The sequence below is a fragment of the Pseudorasbora parva genome, chromosome 17 (assembly GCF_024679245.1).
Source record: "Pseudorasbora parva isolate DD20220531a chromosome 17, ASM2467924v1, whole genome shotgun sequence".
NCBI classification, from domain to species: Eukaryota; Metazoa; Chordata; class Actinopteri; order Cypriniformes; family Gobionidae; genus Pseudorasbora; species Pseudorasbora parva.
Genome location: NC_090188.1, coordinates 41,757,852 through 41,783,722, shown reverse-complemented (window position 1 = coordinate 41,783,722; position 25,871 = coordinate 41,757,852). Strand labels below are relative to the sequence as shown.

At 36.3% G+C, this 25,871-nt stretch overlaps 1 protein-coding gene across 1 annotated transcript in view; it reads left to right on the top strand.

Annotated features, from left to right (window-relative positions):
* Positions 1 to 613: 613 nt before the first annotated feature.
* The window catches only part of prkn (parkin RBR E3 ubiquitin protein ligase), a 237,836-nt gene continuing 212,578 nt past the window's right edge, over positions 614 to 25,871 (top strand). The window contains exon 1 of the mRNA XM_067421999.1: positions 614 to 751. Within this exon, the coding sequence (XP_067278100.1) occupies positions 745 to 751 (7 nt within the window). The 5' untranslated portion in view covers positions 614 to 744. The remainder of the gene's footprint in view (positions 752 to 25,871) is intronic.

The following is a 25,871-nucleotide window of genomic DNA, read 5'->3' as shown; positions in this document are numbered from 1 at the left end:
AATACCTGCAGTATATGCTATACCTCCAGAATTAAAGTTATTTGGTTAGAATTCAAAAAAACAAATAATGGGTAAATTTGTATAATAAAATTACCAGGGAGACAAGTAGAATATATGCTATCTATTCATTTTTTCATTCTGTTTAATTATTTTTGTTTTAATTTATGGGAAATATGATGCAGTGCATGCGACATCTACAACAGTATTTAACATGTATTTACTTAAAAAAAAAATGAATTTAATGTTATGTCAGCTGCTACAAAATAACAAAACATACAAACTATTTTGCCCAATAACTGACAGTTTTAAGAACAGAGACGTTTTTTTACTTGCCTTTATATGCATCTGCTGCTCTGATCCTAAACATTAAACTGCAGGTTTAGGAATAACCTGAAATAAACCACGTGCACAGAACACGCTGGTCCAATAACTTCCACTGACGTTTATCGAACCAGGAAATGTAGTTTTTCACTGCTCGCGTCTTTAGCACTGTTACGTGTCAGACCCACTTGCATTTGAACTATTCATGTTGTAGCTGAATTAAATTGAGATACATTCAGAGAACTTTTCTTTCTTCGTCTCCTACTACGCTATTTACTTTCCTACCGCTGCAGAGAGAAGGCGCTCATGGACTCAATTTCCCATGATCCTATGCTGCTTTGGCTCTGTTCGTAACACGCGACATGTCAACAAACACCAAAGTCACACACTGGAGTAAATCTGGGCTGTAACAGTTATCACAGCATGATCGGTAAGCCCTTATTTTTAACAGATATACATGGCTGTCCCTAGGCTATAATAACTAAGTCTTTATTTCCATCTGAAACCGGCGATGTAGCGTCATTTCATTTGACATTGTAGGCTACCTTCACAGGACAGCTCACTGCGGGATCTATAGGATCGCATTATGTGTTGTAACAACATCATTGTGTAATCATATTCAAAGTTGTAAAATTCACCTCATTGTAAAGCTATGGGCTGCAGGTTACGTCAAATGACGCGAATTCAAAGACATAAAGGAGTGTGTTGACAATTAATACGAACATTTAAACTTTTTCACCATCCAGACTTTAGGTTAACTCCTACTACTACGTTAGGCTACTACTACGACTACTAATTATAATAACAGGAGGTAGGTTTGTGCTCTTTCTTTTTATAATTCAGGTGAGTTTTGAAAGTCAATTTATTTACAGACACTAATATATGAAATCCAAAACGATTCAAAACAGCAGAAATATCCAATATTTGTTTGATCTATAATGCACTTAATAAATTGTATAAATGTATGCCTGTAGCATTTAAAAACATAACAATAGCCCAAACGTGATTATAGCCTACCTTATATTTACACAAAAAGCAGGCATTTAGTTACCTTGTGTACTACAGACTGCAACGGTCGCATTTGCAACCAAAAATATTAATTTGTGAGTGATATTTTTGCTTGGATTGCCACCAGCGACCCAATAAATATTATGATTAAAAATTGCACGCCTTTTTACCAACATGTTCTGTGATGATTTTACATCTTTTGTTGTGTTTATGTAATAAAATGAGACAAAAGAGCCAAAACACACATTAGAAACGGAAAATATCATACTTTTTCTAAGCCCTGATCTCTGTCAAACAACAATGCTGATTTCTGTGCCAGCACAAGAGAGATAGAAACGATGGAGACGTGTCAATGAATGAACCTCATCCAGGTACTGTAATAGTGCAGGAAGGCGGTGTCTATTTCGTGCACAACATTAATAACTATAACAGATAAACATGACAGCTGTGTGGATGCTAACTAGGGCCTAATCAGTAACAATTCTTGTTTTTAACTGATAGGCTACTGATATGGATTCTTTTTCTCAATATTTTCTAATCTTTGGTGTTTTCTGTTACTGCCTGAACTAGCCATCCATTATTACAGGAAGATTTGTACTGTTCTGTGACATTTAATGTCACTTTTAACTTTTTTGTTAATTTTAGTAAACAATGAACAAAAGTTTTGATGCTCTTTAATGTGGCCTGACAGATGCTCAATCAGCATTTCCATCTTGGAAAGAGCTTGTATAAAAACAACAGCAGAAGAACAATCATGTCACGTAACATCAAATTTACATCAGAAAAGCCTGTCAAGGCTTATAAACTCGTTATTCAGCTAAAAAAATAACTAGAAACAGGCAATTTGCTAAATACAGGCAGGGGTGCCGCCAGAAATTCTGGGCCCTATGGAAAACAAAATTTCTGGGCCCCCTACAATTTTTACAGATAAAATTTAACCCAATAAACATGCCCTGTATACTTTAAAAAAGATATGTAGCACATTGCATAGTTAAAATGTCTAAAGATTTGTACAAAGCCTACAAAAACAAGAAACAAATATAGAAAGATATACTTGTTTACATAAAAGGGAGAACATTTATTATCTCAATTGCAATTGCAAGCACAACAGAACATATTGTACACATATTGAGATATATTTTACATGAACAAGCTTTAGCTGGGTCCACCTGCTCAATCAGGAAACATCAGCTAGAACTAACTCATAATTAAATCAGTCAAGGAATAAAAATAGCTAGGCCAAAAAGGGCTCAAAATCAAGACACACCAGGAGTAATGCCAGGTGTGTCTTGGTATTACTCATTCAACCTATTGTAAGTCGATGTATCCTCCCAAGAGTCTTGAAAATATATTATGAAGGTTGAAAAGTTACCTGGTGCTGCTTTAAGAACATCAAGTAAGACAGCATCGATCGTAGCAGCAGCACTGTCACGTGACAGAACATACACACGGCAAACTGATTTTGTAATTTTTGAAGCGTGTAGATTACTTTTTGTTTATCATCATGTGGCGAACACAGTAGATAAGACGTGTTTAGAGGCTTCAATCTTCGTAAAGTTTCGCGCTCAGGCTCACCTTGTTCATTTGAGACGGGGACGGGGGGCGTGGGAGAAGGGTGTGCAGCAGCCACTGAATCTGTGTCTACGAGACATGATAACCCGGAGACAGCACATCAGAGATGTATTGTTGGATGTAAATTATAATTCAGTAATTATTTTAGCTAGATAAAAGCAGGTCATGATGTAGCAACAAAAATAAGTAGGCTAATTCTGAAAGTTTTGGAATAACGTTAGAGGAATAGGGCAAGCTGCCTTTCTTTTTGAAAAACTGTGTGACATACTGTAGACTTCGGCGTTCTCTGTCTTCTCTTTCCTTCTTTCCATTTTTGATGCCCCGACTTTTGATGTGACATACCTGCGTGTGTCACTGTCTGCGCTTCATCATAGCAAGTGCAATAACCAAGAGCTCACGCTAGCGCGGACCGCACAGGTGGAATGAACCATTGTGAGGGAGGGGGGAGAAGGTTGTGACTGACATTTTGAAATTAGTTTTTTAAATATAAAATCTATGGTCAAAACGGACAAAATACACATTTACTGCATGATGGGCCCAAGCACATTTAATGTATGTATAAAAAAGAGAAAATAAATAAGAAAATAAAAAGGGGGTCTGCTCTTCTGGGCCCTAAATCAGTCTGGGCCCTTAGAATCGTCCTAACCTTCCACCCCTTTACGGCGCCCTTGAATACAGGTGCTGGTCATATAATTAGAATATTATAATTAGCAGGCTATAATGCAGATGTTTACATTAACTTAAGACAAAACCACCTGTTCATGTGAAACTTGTGTTTTTGACACTTTAAAATACATGCAATAAGATGCTAAAGATTCCATTTAGTACACGCGCAGTGACAGATGGCTTCTGTGCATGCGCTTTATGCACTTTTAAACTGGCAAAGGCGCGCAGCCGCATCTCTCACAGTTCAGAAGTGGTTGAAATTGCAATAAACAAGTGTAAGTTGTGAACAAATAATTTGTAGAGCTTTGTTAGAAGAATTAGCCGCGCTGAAAAGCCGATTTGTACGGAGGCATCTGCTGACCAAACTACATTGGAATTGTGTTCAGATTGCATGTTTTTAGGGAATCGTACCATAAAATAAGATCGAACCGTACCCATACCAACTGCAGAGATGGTCTCGGCTCGGTTCGCTTTAATGGGGTCTGAGATCGTGTGGAGCGTTCACATATGGGCCAAAAAATCACGCAAACTGTGCTCAGCCCCATGAAACGGACCAAGTGTAATAACACCCTATAAACACATTAATGGCAAAAGTGTAATTGCACTGTATTCAGCAGAAACTGGACTACTATAACATGTAAGCCAGCAACAATTTGTGTCAAACCATTACAGAAATACAGTATGGCTTTTAAAGGTGCCCTAGAATGAGTTGAAACAATATGTTAAATTGTTCTCTGATATCTACATAGAGGGTATATGGCTTATTTAATGGCAAAACTTGTCCAGATACAGTTTTACAGGTCCATTTACAACCCTATAAATTGTCCCTAGAATGTAATGCTCTGTTTTTGGAAGAGTCATGAATATTAATGTTGAGCTCTGCTCTGATTGGCTTATTTCAGCAGCTCACAGCTAAGTGCAGTTCAGTGAAGCGGCTCGTGAGTCCTGACAGAACACAGACCGACTGAATGACACTTTAAGCAGAACATCTCAAATGGAGATTGATAAAATACAGCTAACTTGTTTATTGGTGTTTTCAGATCATCCGGCGCGAGAGAGAGCTTGCGTATTTGCGGTTGCCAGATTTCGGTCATTAAAATCCCCCAAACAGAGCTTTTCTGTGAAAAGAACTCCTATACTATCCGGTGTTTTACCTAAACATGTCCAATCTGGCAACCATATGCACGCAAGCTCTCTCTCGCGCACCGGATGATCTGAAAACACCAATAAACAAGTAAGCTGCATTTCAGCAATCTCCATTTGAGATGTTCTGCTTAAAGTGTCATTCAGTCTACATTTTAGACTTGTCTTTTTTCGTCAACGATATTGCATGTTTATATAACGTTAGTCACAATGTAGGCTACGCAGTGACTGTGATGTACTCTGAACAAACATGCAAAAACATCATAGGCCTACTTCAGTTCTCAAAAATATAAATATATAACTTATATTTTTGTAAATTGAATAGCTTTGTCAAATGACTGTTGTTTTAACTTATATGGTGGAAAAGGTGACGTTTTCTAGAAGGATCGAGTGAACGATTTGTAAGCCAATGAGGCTCATTCTCGTGTTACGCATCACGTTTGAGCTTCAGCAAGAGCCAATGAGGTTCATTCTCGTGTTACGCATCACGTTTGAGCTTCAGCAAGAGCCAATGAGGTTCATTCTCGTGTTGCGCATCACCTTTGAGCTTCTCAAGAGCCAATGAGATTCATTCTTGTGTTACGCAACATGTTTAAGCTTCAGCAAGAGCCAATGAGGTTCATTCTCATGTAACGCAGCACGTCTGAGCTCAGGTTTTTTTTTTGTGCGCTTTTTGAACTTTTTGAAGTGTCAAAGTGTTAATTGCATAGCGGTCAATGGAGGGACAGAAATATCTCAGATTTCATCAAAAAGATCTTCATTTGTGTTTCGAAGATGAACAAAAGTCTTGAAGGTTTGTAATGACATGAGAGTAAGTAATTAATGACAGAATAAAAAATTTAGGGTGAACTATCCCTTTAATCTAGCCTGACAAGCCACACCCACATCAAGATGTTTGGTCTGGAAACTCCCCATTGGCAGCTCAATCCAAGGGGCGGATAAACGGTTGTCTTTCAAACTCCCTCTTAGGCATGTGCCGATATCAATTTTTCATGTTGCGATTAATTGATGAAGTTTTGTCACAATATACGATAATATCACGATATTGAAATAAGTTGCAAAAAAAAGTGTTGCCATAGCATAACAGCTTTAAGAACTATTTTTGTAAGAACAAAAATAACTGAATGTTTAAATACAATAATGCACCAAAAAAATATACAGCAAAAATATATACAACTCTGGAAAAAAAATTAAGAGACCCCTCATTGAGAAATCAACGTTGGTCTCTTGATATTTTTCAGAGCTGTAAAAGTACAATTTTCCAGATTAAATTGCAAAAGACTTAGGCTATAAAGAACAACAGGTAGGCTTACAAATTACAATAAGGTCTCATTATTTAATGCATTAACTAAGATTGAGCAATAGCTACATTTGGTACAGAAAGTATGATGTTTTTGGTAATGTTAGTTAAGAAATACTGATCATTGTTAGTTTTCTCTTAGGTCCATTAAAAAGGTTATTTTGATTTTGATTTTAATGTCATCAAACAGTAACTAAGAAATTAACATAGAATAATTAATTCTTTATAAGTATTTTTCATTGTCAGTTTGGTAATAATGAATTAACATGTTAACTAATGAAGTCGTATGTCTCAAAGTTTTACTGAACAATACGAAATAATCAGAACAGTTCTAATTATTAGAGCATGTTGTAGGCCTAGTCCAGATTAAAACATGAAAATGTTTAAGTTTGAATATAAATAGCCTATTAAGTCTTTAAGTATTAAGTATTTGGTGCTGTGATGAACAACATTGAGATTACAAAAACGAATGGCTGTTTTAAAAACTACACGCGTTTTTTGTTTGTTTGCTGGTTTCCGGGGTAACCGGCTGCATTCTGCAGTTCATCAGCGCCCTCTGCTGTCACTGAGCGGCACTTCAGCAGCGCGTCTGCTTCACCGGTTCAGTCATGTGCAAACGCACGTTGGGCTTGTTTATATCTGAGCGCGTGTCCCTTTGACGCAGAATACAGCAGTGTTAATAAAGCATTTATACGGTTGATGGGCAAAGTATTCTTGAGTGCATTATAAAAAAATTATAAATTGTTAATAAATTATTATTTACGATATTTTAAAGTGCCCACGATAACAATATCGTGCATATTCATTATCGTGATAAATCGCATTATCGAAAATCGGCACATGTCTACTCCCTCTGCACGTGACTGGATACAACCAACCAGAGCAACGTGAAGCGGAACTCGTTAATTATTAAACTTTCGCCGTATCCGTTCGGCAAAACTCAGAAGAAATCTTCCCTTCTTAAGAATGACTTCAGTGGCATTCTTTTCTCAGAGAAAAGCTTAACTCCAAGTCTTCCAGAGTCGCGTTCAGAGCTGATTCGAAAGAAAGACCGCCGTTTCTTTTTGCCAGTTTCTGTGTTTACTAGAAGCACACAAGTGCAACTCGGCCGTCATTATGTTTGGCTCCGCCCACCGACTCTACACGATGTGATTGGCCTGAGCAGAGTTTGGTTTTTACAGCTCAAATGTGTTTTGAGAGTTGTAGACGATACTCGCGGCAGATTAGATTTGCTGCCGCTAAGGTGCGTCTAGATTTCTAGGTTACCTTTAAAGGGGTACTTCAGCGCTGGGAAGATGAATCTGTATTTAAACTGGGTCATCAATGCAGTAGAAATGTGAAATTATTTTTGAATTTGGTGTCTTCTAGACTGAGAAAAGACAGAAAAAGTATTTTTGTCCCATGGGGATGAAAGACTACAATTCCCAGAATGCTTCACTGCCCTGTGAGGCCATTCCCAACGCCACCAACTTGATTACTGTGACTGAGTTAGAGAAGACACTACAATTAAAAACTGAACGTGTGTGTTCAATATAATGAGTGAGTCACCGCGCGAGTCTCACAGACAGCACTGAGCACTAACTGCAGGAGTGATGAGAGCTGAGTTAATCGCGACTACACGCGGCATACATTCACAACTCAAGTTCAGTCTGGCGCGTTTCAGTTCATGCCTTTGCAAGCTTAACTTTCATAGAAATGAATTTGAGAAGTTAAAAGACTTACATTGCTCACCATAGCTCCGTTTAAATGATCCTGTCTGCAAGCTGAGCTCTCCCTGCCAGCTGAGTGTAATCTCCCATCCCCCAATGCCGGATTCAAAACATGCGGAAATGGCTCCCTCTGCTGGCTGTAGTCTTTAGCCTTTGGGCAAACATTCCTCCTATGATGCAAAAATCGTCAATTTGCATCATAGGAGGAATTTTTCCAGAAATAAAATGCATAAATCTCTCATCTCAGGGAGATATGAGGGGGGAAAGCACAATAATTTGAATATTCTCCAGGGTTTCTACTGATACAAAGCCATATGCTAATCGCTGAAGTAACCCTTTAATCTAAACCCGGTCTGTGAAACCAGGCCCATATGGAGTTGGATTGTACCATAGTATCTGGTATTAAACTTTCTCCCATGCATTTTTTCAGCAGATGTCTTCACAAAGCAAAATTCTTTTGTCCTTTTTAGGTGTTTCGCATAAATTTCAGACCCGTCATATTCCACTTTCCTATGCCTGCCTAGATTATCTGTGAAAAATGATATCAATGTTGAATCTGAAATAAATCGTTAGAGCTTCTCGGCCTGAGTCTGCCTTTGGACTGCTAGGCTCTGAAGAAGACGTATTGATTGTGTCTTTTGGAGTGTCTCGGTACGGGGCTTGCTGATCCCCGCGAGACAGGGATTTGGTTTGAGTGAACTGACTGGCGCTTGTCTGGCAGAATGAGCATGAATCAAGCAGCACGCCTCCACCCTCAGGCACAGCATCTACTGCTATTGGAACAATATCTGTGCCAATAGTCATGTCACGTAAGCTTGTTTTTATATTGACTGAGCTGTGAGGGGAACTGACTCTTGTCCCGCCAGGCTTGAATTGGATGCAACAAGCTTATAGGGAGCATAACATTTCCTGCATCTTTTTAAGGTTTAAATGCTGCTATCCGTATCTATGTTTCTATTCAGAATACCGAGCTGAATATCCAAATGTTCTTAGGACAGTCTGCAACATAATTACTTTTGACATATTTGACATTTTAGCTTTCACTCAAGCAATTCTTTCAGGGTGAGGTGTCTCTCAAGAGCACTATGGTTATAGTTCATGTCATGATCATAAAGGATAAGAAAATTGATTTACTCAACACTATCTGTGAAATGCAAAAGGACATGTTCCAATGTCTGAGCTTCTTTTGTCCACACAAGAAAAGTCGATGGTGATTTATACTGTCAAAAAAAAAAAAAAAAGTTATATATTATACATTATATTCTATAAATCTTGTGAAGAAATACAATAGTTTTCTATTGGAAACAGACCTACAGTAAAGTTTTTTTTTCACGGCTATTTACTTCAACTTCAGCTTACTTTATTTTAGTTTGCCAATGCCAAGGCAACTAATTATCGTTCAAAGTTTTTTAATTGAAGTTTTTTGTTTGCCATTTATATTTTGTTTCAGTTTTATTTCATTTAATGAAAAACGACCCTTAACATTTTCAGGGCCCTATTTTAACGACCTGAGCGCATGGTCTCACTCTGAAACACTTTTCACTTTTGCTAGTTTAATGATCGAAAAAACGGTCTGTGCGCCAGGAGCATGGTCCAGAAGGTTTGTCTCTCGGCTCTTAATGAGTCATGGGTGTTTTTTGGGCATAAATAAACCAATAAATAAAAAATGCAATAAACCAATCAGAGTCTCATCTCCCATTCCCTTTAAAAGCCAGTTGCATGACGAGTTGCATTGCACTATGACGGATCCCTGTGTGTAATAAGCAGAGTGTACACACGTTGTGCATATTACTAACATGCTCTTCAAATACCACAAAAAATACTGCGCCATTTTAGACCAGGTTTTTTTTCCCGCAGCCGTTTTCAGTCCCTCAAAATAGCAATGCGCCCGAACACACCTTATTTTGCCCATGGGCAAACAGATGGGTGTGCGCACATTTGCTACTTAAACAATGTGGCACTGGACATTAAAATTATATAACTGCGTTCGACTGAAACTAGCAATTAAAAAAACACTTGCGTCCCGGCGTTGCATTGTGCCAGTGCATGATAGGGCCCATAGTTTGAGTTTCAGTGTTACGATAGGTCATGTGACGTGAGAACTGATGGCATTTTTGTAAAACCTTTGGCAGTATAAATGTGTTTGTGTTCTTTTGCTTGGCAGTTCAAATATAACTACATTTTATTTTGTGCCACACAGAAGAAAGTAAATGTGTGGAAAAAAGGTTATTTGAAGTCTCTGATGAGAATTTTTTTATAAAAAGGCATGTGTTTTCTGAAACAGAATTATGATTTGGTATAATATATTCAAAGTATGTTTTCTACAGTAAAAATGAAAAATAAATTCGTAATGAAATTCAGTTGATTATACACTATCATTTGCATGACAACCTTTTGTGAAATAAAGTGTCCGTTTTTATTCCTGAGCTGTCTTGTTGTAAGAGCTGATCTTTGTGTAAGAGGACATTGTGTATGTGCTTGCTCAGGATTCAGAAATCCTGTCTTCTGTCTCCGAGGTGTTACAAGAAGTTAAAGTAGCCACATTTGCTTTAGTCTCACTTGGAAACCATCTATATTTGAGATATTTCCCCACTGTAGGTATTGTCTCTTCTTCTTTTCTCTTTCTCTTCTTCTTATTTTAAGCATGCTCTAGTTTTTTTTAGCACAACTCTTTATTCTACGTGTGTGTGTGTGTGTGTGTGTGTGTGTGTGTGTGTGTGTGTGTGTGTGTGTGTGTGTGTATATATATATATATATATATATATATATATATATATATATATATTAGGGGTGTAACGGTTCACAAAATTCACGGTTCGGTTCGATACGATACACTGGTGTCACGGTTCGGTACGGTACGGTTCGGTACACTCTAAAAAATGCTGGGTTAAAAACAACCCAAGTTGGGTTGAAAATGCACCGACCCAACAATTGGGTTGTTTTACCCCAATGGTTGAGTTGTTCTTACCCAGCAATTGGGTTGTCTTAAGCAACATTTAACCCAACCACTGGGTTAAAACAACTCAACCACTGGGTTAAAACAACTCAATTGTTGGGTCGGTGCATTTTCAACCCAACTTGGGTTGTTTTTAACCCAGCATTTTTTAGAGTGTATGTTTTAGATACAGCAAAAAGAAAAAAATGGCAGATAAATTACCTTTTTTTATTATTTTTTTATTAAAACTAATAAAACTGATCCGCTGTTGCATACCACAAACACAGCATTGATTCATTATTTTTTATTTAAAATCCAAAAGTTTTTAATGAACATGCCTCGTCAGAATTCCAATTCTCTTTGTTTACTCTTTAATAGAAGTCAGGTTACGTAGCCTACTACATTTAAACAACATTTTATTAAATTAATTTATTCATATTTATATACTTTAGATTTAGCTCACACAAGTGGCAAAACATTTAAACATAGGTTATAGCCTTAAATCACAAACATTTTAAATGAGAAACTTACAATAGTCAATTCAAAAACAGCCGACTCTCGTCTTTTCTTTCGTTTTTACACCCTTTTAAAAGAAATCCTGCAGGTCAAAAAGAACTTTGCGTTTCACCTCCAAGAAAGTACGAGTGCTCTCCATTATGGCACTTTTTTTTACCTAAATGCCAGGTAAGGTGTCGTTTTGTTGCTTTACTTGATAAAAAAGCCATGTGTTGACTTTGAAACAAGAGTATATTTTAAATGAGATGCATCTGTGGTGAAATGACTAGATTTTCGCGTCAGTGCATGTTTATTTTAATGCGAACAATCTTCTGTCGCTTTAATGCAGCAACGCAACGCAGCGCAGCGCAGCAAAAAATAGCCTCGGTACGAAAACGATCCGTGCACTGCAGACGCAACGCTCCTGGAACGGACTGACGGACAGCATCCGCGTGCAGTCTGAAAGCTGTCATCCGTTAACATGGGTACGGAAAAAAATACGCACCGCACACGCACTGCAGACGGAGTATGTGTGAAACGAGCGTCAGGTCTCATATCCGCGGCTATAAATGGACCACTCGCCGCGGTGATGTCTTTTGCCGTTTGAATAAGTTGGAAATGTCTGTCTAAATGCTGCGGGGATAGTTTGTGGCTGTTTCTTCTTTTTATCGTCTTGTTGTCGGCGTAAATGAGTTGATTGACATGACATGAATTATTCCCGCTGTTGTACCATCAGCAAATGCGACATACCGTTGTTTTTTAATCCATCACTCTTGCCAACACCATCATAGCTTACAAAGAATCCAAAGTTCACCCAAACACCAGACCTGTTGGTTATTGGAGGATCTTCTATTTCTGGTTTGTTAAACGCAATAGCCATTTTGCCACGAGCATTCAGCGTGTAGCCTACTGAGTAAGCGAGCACCTGACTGACATATTTGTTTTTTTTTTTTTTTTTTTCACATGCTTCGGCGGTGTCAGGGGCTTTGCCTGTTATGTCGTTTTGGTTATTGGGCTACCTTGTTGAACGCATATTATTATATTTCACACACTTTTTTATTTTCCAAATCTAATTAAAGGGGTACTTCAGCGCTGGGAAGATGAATCTGTATTTAAACTGGGTCATCAATGTAGTAGAAATGTGAAATTATTTTTGAATTTGGTGTCTTCTAGACTGAGAAAAGACAGAAAATGTATTTTTGTCCCATGGGGATGAAAGACTACAATTCCCAGAATGCTTCGCTGCCCTGTGAGGCCATTCCCAACACCACCAACTTCATTACTGTGACTGAGTTAGAGAAGACACTACAATTAAAAACTGAACGTGCCTGTTCAATATAATGAGTGAGTCACCGCACGAGTCTCACAGCACTGAGCACTAACTGCACGAGTGATGAGAGCTGAGGTAATCACGACTACATTCGCGGCATACATTCACACAGGAGTTCAGTCTGGCACACGTTTCAGTTCATGCCTTTGCAAGCTTAACTTTCATAGAAATGAATTTGAGATGTTAAAAGACTTACATTGCTCACCATAGCTCCGTTTAAATGATCCTGTCTGCAAGCTGAGCTCTCCCTGCCAGCTGAGTGTTATCTCCCATCCCCCATGCGCAGATTCAAAACATGCGGAAATGGCTCCCTCTGCTGGCTGTAGTCTTTAGCCTCTGGGCAAACATTCCTCCTATGATGCAAAAATCGTCATTTTGCATCATAGGAGGAATTTTTCCAGAAATAAAATGCATAAATCTCTTGTCTCAGGGGGATATGAGGGGGGAAAGCACAATAATTTGAATATACTCCAGGGTTTCTACTGATACAAAGCCATATGCTAATCGCTGAAGTAACCCTTTAATTAGTCCAAGAACCGTTCGGTACATAATGCGTACCGCGTACCGAACCGAAAGCCTTGTACCGAACGGTTCAATACGAATACGCGTATCGTTACACCCCTAATATATATATATATATATATATATATATATATATATATATATATATATATATATATATATATATATATAGTATGTGTGTGTGTGTGTGTGTGTGTGTGTATTGTCCTGTCTTTCTACTGTCTGAGAGAAACTTATCTGGTCTGATTTTTCATAGCATCCTATGTTGATGTAATGCTCTTAGTCTGCACATAGATAAAAGAACAGTTTTCATGTTTGACATTTTTCATATTTTTGGTCAGTGACTCTATTTTCTGAAGAAATATGAGTGGTGCTTGACCATTCAAACCTCACCACTGCAGTATGCTGGACCTGAGTTCTTGCCAGGCTGTTGTTTTGCACTTGCTAAGGTGTTTGACTGTAGGCAGTTATCGCAGTAAAGCAACACCACACCTCTCCTTGATGCGATGGTTTGAGGGGACCCTATTGGAATTGCTCATCCTATTATGAATCCCAAATTAATTGCATTTTTGAGGGGCTATACTTGCTCAAAAATTTTGAATTTTGAACTTGCTGAATAGAAGCGTTTTCCAAGATGGTTCCTTTCCGTAAATGCGTAATGTACCGTCTTTATAAAGTATCTTCTTATTAAACTGTTTGTACACTTACAACGTTCTCAATGCTTCGGTTTGCATGTAGGGACCCTCATTATGCTACTGCGTTAGTGTGAGGCTATTTTCAGCCTTTTTAGTGGTATTAGCAATTTAATTTTACTACCCTGTGCCCCATAGAAAAGCACTATAAGCTAATCTGTTTTTAGAGATAAAACTATTTCCACATCCCAGAGAACGATCTACTCGGTCACCATGTGTTAATTACCCCTAGGTTCATTTCTCACCGGAGTTGTCCTTTAAACTGCCCTGTCAATCCACGTCACAGTTAAAATCCTCCACATTCAGTTTAATTTCCTGCCGTATCGGAGAGAAATGTAGCCGCTCGTTGATCTACGATTCGTGGGTCTTTAATTCAGAGACTCTCCTCATGTGTTTGCAGTTTAAATATAATGATGCATTTAGAAGTTAATGGCTAAACGTGTCATTACAAAAGTTCACAATGCTGCTGCCGGTGAAATATAATGTGGACAACACTGAATAAATATATTTTTGTCAGGTTAAAAACTGATAATTGATCACTCAAACCCCTTTATCTAAACTTCTCCACTTAACCGTCGAACTCGCACATCCGTCATGTTTGTAGTTTTTTAACGCTTTTTATCCGCGTTTGTAGTTCTAATCGAATCCTCGTCCAACTCGCAATGGGTTGTGGGCAATATCAGCCGTTAGAGTGTATGTCGATCCGCACTTCAAATTCGGACCTGAAATAATAAACCATCCGGGTATCTTTGGCATACTCTTTTCAACATACTACGATTTGGGACACACCAATTCTATTTTCCAATATTATTTAGTGTGGATAGTATGCGAATTGGGATGCAGGGCAATCTACATGAAGACATCTACATGGCAATATTCAGTCATAGTCAAAGCGCCACCTGCTGGCAGCAGGAAGTGTGGCACATTGAAGTGACTGCCATAAATGCATGTCGCCTACTATTCAGTGTTTTCCTGAGTCCACTGGGTGGTAGTGGTCCTGGGTGCGAGGGCCCTTTCATCACTGCTTGCAGCTTTAATTTTTGTTTGTTTTTGAGAAGATAATAAAATTCAACCCACCAAAGTGGCTAGTGGGAGTGACTGTGTTACACGCCACAGCTGAAATACACAAATACACAATTGGTGGATGTTAATGTCAAGCCCTGAATATAATCATTACTTTTTTGTATGAAAACTGTGACGGATTTGGGGCCACTTATTAATGTTGGATGACAAAAAAAACACTAAAAAACAGTAGCTTCTCCCTGACTCTTCTTGGCTGTTTGCAGTCGAGGGCACATGTATTGTGCAATATTCCCAAAAAATATAGCTTGCTGCATTTTTAAGATGGGATAATACTGTGTGCACTTCTCATAACAATGATATTTTGTTGTAAAAGTAATTCGAGGTTTGTAGTCCCTTCCCCGAAGCAGATTTTATCAGGGGAAAATCAACCCCACTATAGACCCTGAACAGAAAATAGGTGAAGTAAAGGTCGGATCAGGGTGGTCCATCAGATGTGGATGGAATCCAAAACAAGGGGTTTGTATATTGGGTTCAGTGCTAATGTTTTTCCTGTGCTGTCCTCTGGTGGAGACGGATAGAGACAGATTGACAGTGGATATCTGCCCAAAGTGGAAGTGATCAGAGGGTCAGGAAGGTCTGCTTATAAACTCTATAAAGAGAGAGAGAGAGAGAGAGAGAGAGAGAGAGAGAGAGAGAGAGAGAGAGAGAGAGAGAGAGAGAGAGAGAGAGAGAGAGAGAGAAAAAAATTTAGTGTCAAGGGAGAGAGAATAGAGTAAAAGAGAGAGTGAGAGCGCCGTGTTGGTCCTCTCTCGGGACGGCAGTGCAAAGGGACAGGATTATTTACTCGCTGTGTTTGGAGTCCAAGGAGAGAATAAATTGCTATTGATTTTTGCAGTTAAGTGTCTTTCCTACCTCCAGACTGACTGTGGGCAAAGAATAATTTGCTTTAATATGTATCCACATTCGTCTTACCTCTTTTTCTTGATGTCCAAAGTGGAACGTTTTTTTCATGCAGCATTTTTTCTCGCTGTCAGCACTATGTATGAAAGATGAAGAGGAGAACATAGGGATGGACGAATGCTGCAGCAATAAAATCATATACGTCTGCATTACATCCGATCAGATCTGTTGAGGCCGGTGCTCATGACTGAATTTGAATTTTAAATGTTGAAGTAGGCTTATATTAGAAATGCTATTTTAGGACGTGAGGGCCACAGAACAGAAGTGGACTCGAGCTGCATGCATCTCTATTTGCATGCTTTTATCTTATGCAAACTTTCTACTTCACTGGTGAGTTGAACGTATATGTCGGAATATGTAGGAAGGCAATGGGCCTGCATTTAGTGGTAATGCAGTTTGTCCAGTTTACTGCATACAGTTACTGCAATACACTGAATAGTCTTCAAATATCAGATTATCAACACAATTTGCAATTTTGGAGTGACATTGTTATGCGAATAAACAAATACAGGGCTATACACATTTAGGCATGGTCAAAAAAATGGGGGCACAGCAGAAGTTTTTAAAGAAATGAGAAGGGTACAAAGGTATGGAAGCCTGTTTTCGCCACTAAATAAAAAAATAAAGAGTAATTGCGACTTTTTATCTCAGAATTGTGACTATATCTCTCAATTCTGACTTTATATCTCTCAATTCTGACTTTATATCTCTCAATTCTGACTTTATATCTCTCAATTCTGACTTTATATCTCTCAATTCTGACTTTATATCTCTCAATTCTGACTTTATATCTCTCAATTCTGACTCAATATCTCTCAATTCTGACTTTATATCTCTCAATTCTGACTTTATATCTCACAATTCTGACTTTATATCTCACAATTCTGACTTTATATCTCTCAATTCTGACTTTATATCTCACAATTCTGACTTTATATCTCTCAATTCTGACTTTATATCTCACAATTCTGACTTTATATCTCTCAATTCTGACTTTATATCTCACAATTCTGACTTTATATCTCTCAATTCTGACTTTATATCTCACAATTCTGACTTTATATCTCTCAATTCTGACTTTATATCTCACAATTCTGACTTTATATCACACAATTCTGACTTTATATCTCTCAATTCTGACTTTATATCTCTCAATTCTGACTTTATATCTCACAATTCTGACTTTATATCTCTCAATTCTGACTTTATATCTCTCAATTCTGACTTTATATCTCTCAATTCTGACTTTATATCTCACAATTCTGACTTTATATCTCTCAATTCTGACTTTATATCTCACAATTCTGACTTTATATCTCTCAATTCTGACTTTATATCTCACAATTCTGACTTTATATCACACAATTCTGACTTTATATCTCTCAATTCTGACTTTATATCACTCAATTCTGACTTTATATCTCTCAATTCTGACTTTATATCTCACAATTCTGACTTTATATCTCTCAATTCTGACTTTATATCTCTCAATTCTGACTTTATATCTCTCAATTCTGACTTTATATCTCTCAATTCTGACTTTATATCTCTCAATTCTGACTTTATATCTCACAATTCTGACTTTATATCTCTCAATTCTGACTTTATATCTCACAATTCTGACTTTATATCTCTCAATTCTGACTTTATATCTCACAATTCTGACTTTATATCTCTCAATTCTGACTTTATATCTCTCAATTCTGACTTTATATCTCACAATTCTGACTTTATATCTCACAATTCTGACTTTATCAATTCTGACTTTATATCTCTCAATTCTGACTTTATATCTCACAATTCTGACTTTATATCTCTCAATTCTGACTTTATATCTCACAATTCTGACTTTATATCTCACAATTCTGACTTTATATCTCTCAATTCTGATTTTATATCTCACAATTCTGACTTTATATCTCTCAATTCTGACTTTATCAATTCTGACTTTATATCTCTCAATTCTGACTTTATATCTCTCAATTCTGACTTTATATCTCTCAATTCAGACTTTATATAACTCACAATTCTGACTTTATATCTCTCAATTCTGACTTTATATCTCTCAATTCAGACTTTATATAACTCACAATTCTGACTTTATATCTCACAATTCTGACTTTATATCTCACAATTCTGACTTTATATCTCACAATTCTGACTTTATAACTCACAATTCTGACTTTATATCTCTCAATTCTGACTTTATATCTCTCGATTCAGACTTTATATCTCTCAATTCTGACTTTATATCTCTCAATTCTGACTTTATATCTCTCAATTCTGACTTTATATCTCTCAATTCTGACTTTATATCTCACAATTCTGACTTTATAACTCACAATTCTGACTTTATATCTCACAATTCTGACTTTATATCTCTCGATTCAGACTTTATATCTCTCAATTCTGACTTTATATCTCTCAATTCTGACTTTATATCTCTCAATTCTGACTTTATATCTCTCAATTCTGACTTTATATCTCTCAATTCTGACTATATCTCTCGATTCAGACTTTATATCTCTCAATTCTGACTTTATATCTCTCAATTCTGACTTTATATCTCTCAATTCTGACTTTATATCTCACAATTCTGACTTTATAACTCTCAATTCAGACTTTATATAACTCACAATTCTGACTTTATATCTCTCAATTCTGACTTTATATCTCTCAATTCTGACTTTATATCACACAATTCTGACTTTATATCTCTCAATTCTGACTTTATATCTCACAATTCTGACTTTATATCTCTCAAATCTGACTTTATATCTCTCAATTCTGACTTTATATCTCTCAATTCTGACTTTATATAACTCACAATTCTGACTTTATATCTCTCAATTCTGACTTTATATCTCTCAATTCTGACTTTATATCTCACAATTCTGACTTTATATCTCACAATTCTGACTTTATATCTCTCAATTCTGACTTTATATCTCTCAATTCTGACTTTATATCACTCAATTCTGACTTTATATCTCACAATTCTGACTTTATATCACATAATTCTGACTTTATATCACTCAATTCTGACTTTATATCTCACAATTCTGACTTTATATCTCACAATTCTGACTTTATATCTCTCAATTCTGACTTTATATCTCACAATTCTGACTTTATATCTCTCAATTCTGACTTTATATCTCTCAATTCTGACTTTATATCTCTCAATTCTGACTTTATATCTCACAATTCTGACTTTATATCTCTCAATTCTGACTTTATATCTCTCAATTCTGACTTTATATCTCTCAATTCTGACTTTATATCTCACAATTCTGACTTTATATCTCTCAATTCTGACTTTATATCTCTCAATTCTGACTTTATATCTCTCAATTCTGACTTTATATCTCACAATTCTGACTTTATATATCACAATTCTGACTTTATATCTCACAATTCTGACTTTATATCTCACAATTCTGACTTTATATCACACAATTCTGACTTTATATCACAATTCTGACTTTATATATCTCAATTCTGACTTTATATCTCTCAATTCTGACTTTATATCTCACAATTCTGACTTTATATCTCTCAATTCTGACTTTATATCTCTCAATTCTGACTTTATATCTCTCAATTCTGACTTTATATCTCACAATTCTGACTTTATATATCACAATTCTGACTTTATATCTCACAATTCTGACTTTATATCTCACAATTCTGACTTTATATCACACAATTCTGACTTTATATCTCTCAATTCTGACTTTATATCTCACAATTCTGACTTTATATCTCACAATTCTGACTTTATATCTCACAATTCTGACTTTATATCTCACAAATCTCACAATTCTGACTTTATATCACATAATTCTGACTTTATATCTCTCAATTCTGACTATATCTCTCAATTCTGACTTAATATCTCACAATTCTGACTTTATATCTCTCAATTCTGACTTTATATCTCACAATTCTGACTTTATATCTCTCAATTCTGACTTTATATCTCTCAATTCAGACTTTATATCTCTCAATTCTGACTTTATATCTCTCAATTCAGACTTTATATCTCACAATTCTGACTTTATATCTCTCAATTCTGACTTTATATCTCTCAATTCTGACTTTATATCTCTCAATTCTGACTTTATATCACTCAATTCTGACTTTATATCACTCAATTCTGACTTTATATCACTCAATTCTGACTTTATATCACTCAATTCTGACTTTATATCACTCAATTCTGACTTTATATCTCACAATTCTGACTTTATATCTCTCAATTCTGACTTTATATCTCACAATTCTGACTTTATATCTCTCAATTCTGACTTTATATCTCACAATTCTGACTTTATATCTCTCAATTCAGACTTTATATCTCTCAATTCTGACTTTATATCACTCAATTCTGACTTTATATCTCTCAATTCTGACTTTATATCTCTCAATTCTGACTTTATATCACTCAATTCTGACTTTATTTCTCACAATTCTGACTTTATATCACTCAATTCTGACTTTATATCTCACAATTCTGACTTTATATCTCTCAATTCAGACTTTATATCTCTCAATTCTGACTTTATATCACTCAATTCTGACTTTATATCTCTCAATTCTGACTTTATATCTCTCAATTCTGACTTTATATCTCACAATTCTGACTTAATATCTCTCAATTCTGACTTTAAATCACACAATTCTGACTTTATATATCACAATTCTGACTTTATATCACACAATCCTGACTTTATATCACACAATTCTGACTTTATATCACAATTCTGACTTTATATATCTCAATTCTGACTTTATATCTCACAATTCTGACTTTATATCTCACAATTCTGACTTAATATCTCACAATTCTGACTTTATATCACACAATTCTGACTTTATATCTCACAATTCTGACTTTATATATCTCAATTCTGACTTTATATCTCACAATTCTGACTTAATATCTCACAATTCTGACTTTATATCACACAATTCTGACTTTATATCTCACAATTCTGACTTTATATCACACAATTCTGACTTTATATATCACAGAATTCTGACTTTATATCACACAATTCTGACTTTATATCTCACAATTCTGACTTTATATCACGCAATTCTGACTTTATATCACGCAATTCTGACTTTATATCACACAATTCTGACTTTATATCACACAATTCTGACTTTATATCACGCAATTCTGACTTTATATCACGCAATTCTGGCTTTATATATCACAGAATTCTGACTTTATATCTCACAATTCTGACTTTATATCACGCAATTCTGACTTTATATCTCACAATTCTGACTTTATATCACACAATTCTGACTTTATATCACACTATTCTGACTTTATATCACAATTCTGACTTTATATATCTCAATTCTGACTTTATATCTCACAATTCTGACTTTATATCTCACAATTCTGACTTAATATCTCACAATTCTGACTTTATATATCACAATTCTGACTTTATATCTCACAATTCTGACTTAATATCTCACAATTCTGACTTTATATCACACAATTCTGACTTTATATCACAATTCTGACTTTATATATCTCAATTCTGACTTTATATCTCACAATTCTGACTTTATATCTCACAATTCTGACTTAATATCTCACAATTCTGACTTTATATCACACAATTCTGACTTTATATCTCACAATTCTGACTTTATATATCTCAATTCTGACTTTATATCTCACAATTCTGACTTTATATCTCACAATTCTGACTTTATATCACACAATTCTGACTTTATATCTCACAATTCTGACTTTATATCACGCAATTCTGACTTTATATCACGCAATTCTGGCTTTATATCACTCAATTCTGACTTTATATATCACAGAATTCTGACTTTATATCTCACAATTCTGACTTTATATCACGCAATTCTGACTTTATATCTCACAATTCTGACTTTATATCACACAATTCTGACTTTATATCTCTCAATTCTGATTTTATATCTCTCAATTCTGATTTTATATCTCTCAATTATGACTTTATACAGTATTGTTCAAAATAATAGCAGTACAACGTGACTAACCAGAATAATCAAGGTTTTTAGTATATTTTTTTATTGCTACGTGGCAAACAAGTTACCAGTAGGTTCAGTAGATTGTCAGAAAACAAACAAGACCCAGCATTCATGATATGCACGCTCTTAAGGCTGTGCAATTGGGCAATTAGTTGAATTAGTTGAAAGGGGTGTGTTCAAAAAAATAGCAGTGTGGCATTCAATCACTGAGGTCATCAATTTTGTGAAGAAACAGGTGTGAATCAGGTGGCCCCTATTTAAGGATGAAGCCAACACTTGTTGAACATGCATTTGAAAGCTGAGGAAAATGGGTCGTTCAAGACATTGTTCAGAAGAACAGCGTACTTTGATTAAAAAGTTGATTAGAGAGGGGAAAACCTATAAAGAGGTGCAAAAAATGATAGGCTGTTCAGCTAAAATGATCTCCAATGCCTTAAAATGGAGAGCAAAACCAGAGAGACGTGGAAGAAAACGGAAGACAACCATCAAAATGGATAGAAGAATAACCAGAATGGCAAAGGCTCCAGGATGATCAAAGACAGTCTGGAGTTACCTGTAAGTACTGTGACAGTTAGAAGACGTCTGTGTGAAGCTAATCTATTTTCAAGAATCCCCCGCAAAGTCCCTCTGTTAAAAAAAAGGCATGTGCAGAAGAGGTTACAATTTGCCAAAGAACACATCAACTGGCCTAAAGAGAAATGGAGGAACATTTTGTGGACTGATGAGAGTAAAATTGTTCTTTTTGGGTCCAAGGTCCACAGGCAGTTTGTGAGACGACCCCCAAACTCTGAATTCAAGCCACAGTACACAGTGAAGACAGTGAAGCATGGAGGTGCAAGCATCATGATATGGGCATGTTTCTCCTACTATGGTGTTGGGCCTATTTATCGCACCAGGGATCATGGATCAGTTTGCATATGTTAAAATACTTGAAGAGGTCATGTTGCCCTATGCTGAAGAGGACATGCCCTTGAACCGGTTGTTTCAACAAGACAATGACCCAAAACACACTAGTAAACGGGCAAAGTCTTGGTTCCAAACCAACAAAATTAATGTTATGGAGTGGCCAGCCCAATCTCCAGACCTTAATCCAATTGAGAACTTGTGGGGTGATATCAAAAATGCTGTTTCTGAAGCAAAACCAAGAAATGTGAATGAATTGTGGAATGTTGTTAAAGAATCATGGAGTGGAATAACAGCTGAGAGGTGCCACAAGTTGGTTGACTCCATGCCACACAGATGTCAAGCAGTTTTAAAAAACTGTGGTAAAAAATGTTTGTACAAAATAGTTTTGAGTTTGTACAGTCAAAGGTAGACACTGCTATTTTTTTTGAACACACCCCTTTCAACTAATTGCCCAATTGCACAGCCTTAAGAGCGTGCATATCATGAATGCTGGGTCTTGTTTGTTTTCTGACAAGGTGGGCAACAGTACGGGGTCTTCGTTGTCACATTTTGCGCTTCAAAATGCACCACACATTCTAGACACAGTTTTAACTAGCATTTGTGGGTGTAACTACGTATTGTGGTACTTGACAAAGGTTTGCCAAAGTAGTCCTGAGCCCATGTGGTGAGATCGCTTATAGATGAATGACGATTCTTGATGCAGTGCCGCCTGAGGGATCGGAGATCACGGTTGTTCAGCTTAGGCTTGCGGCCTTGTCCTTTACGCACTGAAATTCCTCCAGATTCCTTGAATCTTGTAATTATGTTATGCACTGTTGAATGTGAAATATCCAAATCTCTTCCTATCTGTCTTTGAGGAACATTGTTTTTAAACATTTCAATAATTTTCTCACATATTTGTTGGCAAACTGGGGATTCTCGGCCCATCTTTGCTCCTTAAGGATTAGATCTTTCTTGGATGCTGCTTTTGTACCAAATCATAATTTCAATCACCTGTTGACATCACCTGTTTCAAATCACATCATTTAACCCTTTTACCTCATTACTAGCCCTAAATTGCTCCTGTCCCAACTTTTTTTGAAATGTGTTGCAGGTCTGAATGACAGGAAAGGATGCATATTTACAAATGGCATGAAGTTGACCAGACAAAACATGAAATATTTTGTGTTCATATTGTCTGCAATGAAATACAAGTCAAAGTAAATTTAGAAATCACTACTTTCTTTTTTTATTTGCGTTTTCCAAACTGTCCCAACTTTTTCTGATTTGGGGTTGTAAGTTTCAACCATGACTGTTGACATTATCTGTGGGAAGGGTAGAAAAGTCTCCTGGACAGCCTGAACATGACATGTGTCCATGAGAGAAGTTTGTTTACCTGCAATCCCAGTTACCGTCAGTTCTGCCTGACACTGCACATGTTTGGACAGATGCAAATGTTGGGGGCGTGCATATAAATGATTGCCAACGCTTGCATCATGGTTGGGTTTATGAGAAGCACTTTTTTTCTGTGGTGTTTTTGATTTATGAGATTTACATATAAAGTAGGAGGCAATGATGTTTGAGACCAAACATTCAGTGCAATGTCCATGTACTGAACTCTTATTATTTCACTATGGCAAGGTTAATTAAATTTTTCATTCTAAGGCACCTTTAAACCCTGTGACTCATGACGACACATTGATGTCTCTGTGACACAAAACAATCGGTTTGTGTGAGAAACCCAAGAGAAATTATTAGGGATGCAACAATACAGTTAGTCCACGGTTCAATGTATACCTCGGTTTTTAACCACGGTTTTCGATTCGGTTCGGTTTGGTTAGTGTTTTTTGCTATTCTATTCTTAGGCGACAGGAACAGGTTAAGGAGAAAGGTTTTTTTATTTTTTATTATTGCAATACTATTTCTTTATTTTACTTAAAAGACTTGAAAAACCTTACTTAAACGTATGTATATATATATATATATATATATATATATATATATATATATATATATATATATTAGTTGCAGCTCAGAGATGTACAGTAGCATTTAAGTATGTCCAGTAATCACGTGTGTTAGACAGGCTTGCACACTCATCCAATTAACCGGCAAGGCTTTAAAATGCGGCTAAACACCCCCTAACTTTAGTGCATATGATTGGGCCCGAAAGAGCCGAAATAAACGGAGAGAAATGGAAATAATTAATTAAATGAAAAAACGGAAAAAACGCAATTCACAAGCGCTTGTTGAACTGTGAATGCCGTACCGAACGGTTGAGAATTTGAGAATTGTGGCATCCCTAGTATATATATATACCACAAATACAACACTATGTACATCAGCATTCACTACATGATGACTTCCGGTAGGTGAGGCCAAAAGACACTAAATGGCGTAGAGATATGCACGAGAGATCACTTCCGCTGCTTGTATCCGATTGAGATACACCATAGATCACATTTGTACATGTGTACATAGATCACATTTGTTTTTTATTGAAGTCCATTCCTACTAAGGTGCTTTGCTCATGAATATTAATGCCATTATTTGACATTAAGTAACTTATTGGCTGACAGGCAGACATTTTGCGCTAATCAGTTGGTGAATTAAGGAATCTGGTAAAACCCTGCCTCATTAATTTTTAATGATGTTACTTTTTAATGATGTTACTGGACTTTTCATAAGGTTCTCTGGGCAACATCTGCATAACCTAGTAAAATTAATTTGAAGTTCAAATTATAATTGCAACATCAAATTATAATTGCAGTTGAACGATTTTAGACAGAATAAAAAGGACTTGCTAGACAATTTAATTTTCCATGTCTTACAGGCAGTGCCTAACCTGAAGACACTCTTTCACAATGTATTTACACATAAATCAATGACAATAGCAGTCTGACGTCTTATTTGCCTGTAAGATTAGCTGCATTTGAGAGTTTTTCTTTTTATCTGAAGTTATTATGGTGTTATTTATAAGTATTAACCAGGTGTCAGATGTGCAGGTGTTTGCACTGCTCTGTAATATACTTTGAATATTTTTGGATTGCACAGATCGGCCTGTTGCGTTTATGATCACTAGTCCCACTACTTTAATTAGCCTCAAGTAATAAGGCTGGACTTTACACAAAATGATCATTGCGTTAATTAGCAACAGCTTAAGCATATCTATGCCACAGAGCCTCTAGACACACTCTGTTTCAGTTTGCATTTTAAAGCAAGCATCTACAGTTGAGGTCAGAATTATTAGCCCTCCCTGGTA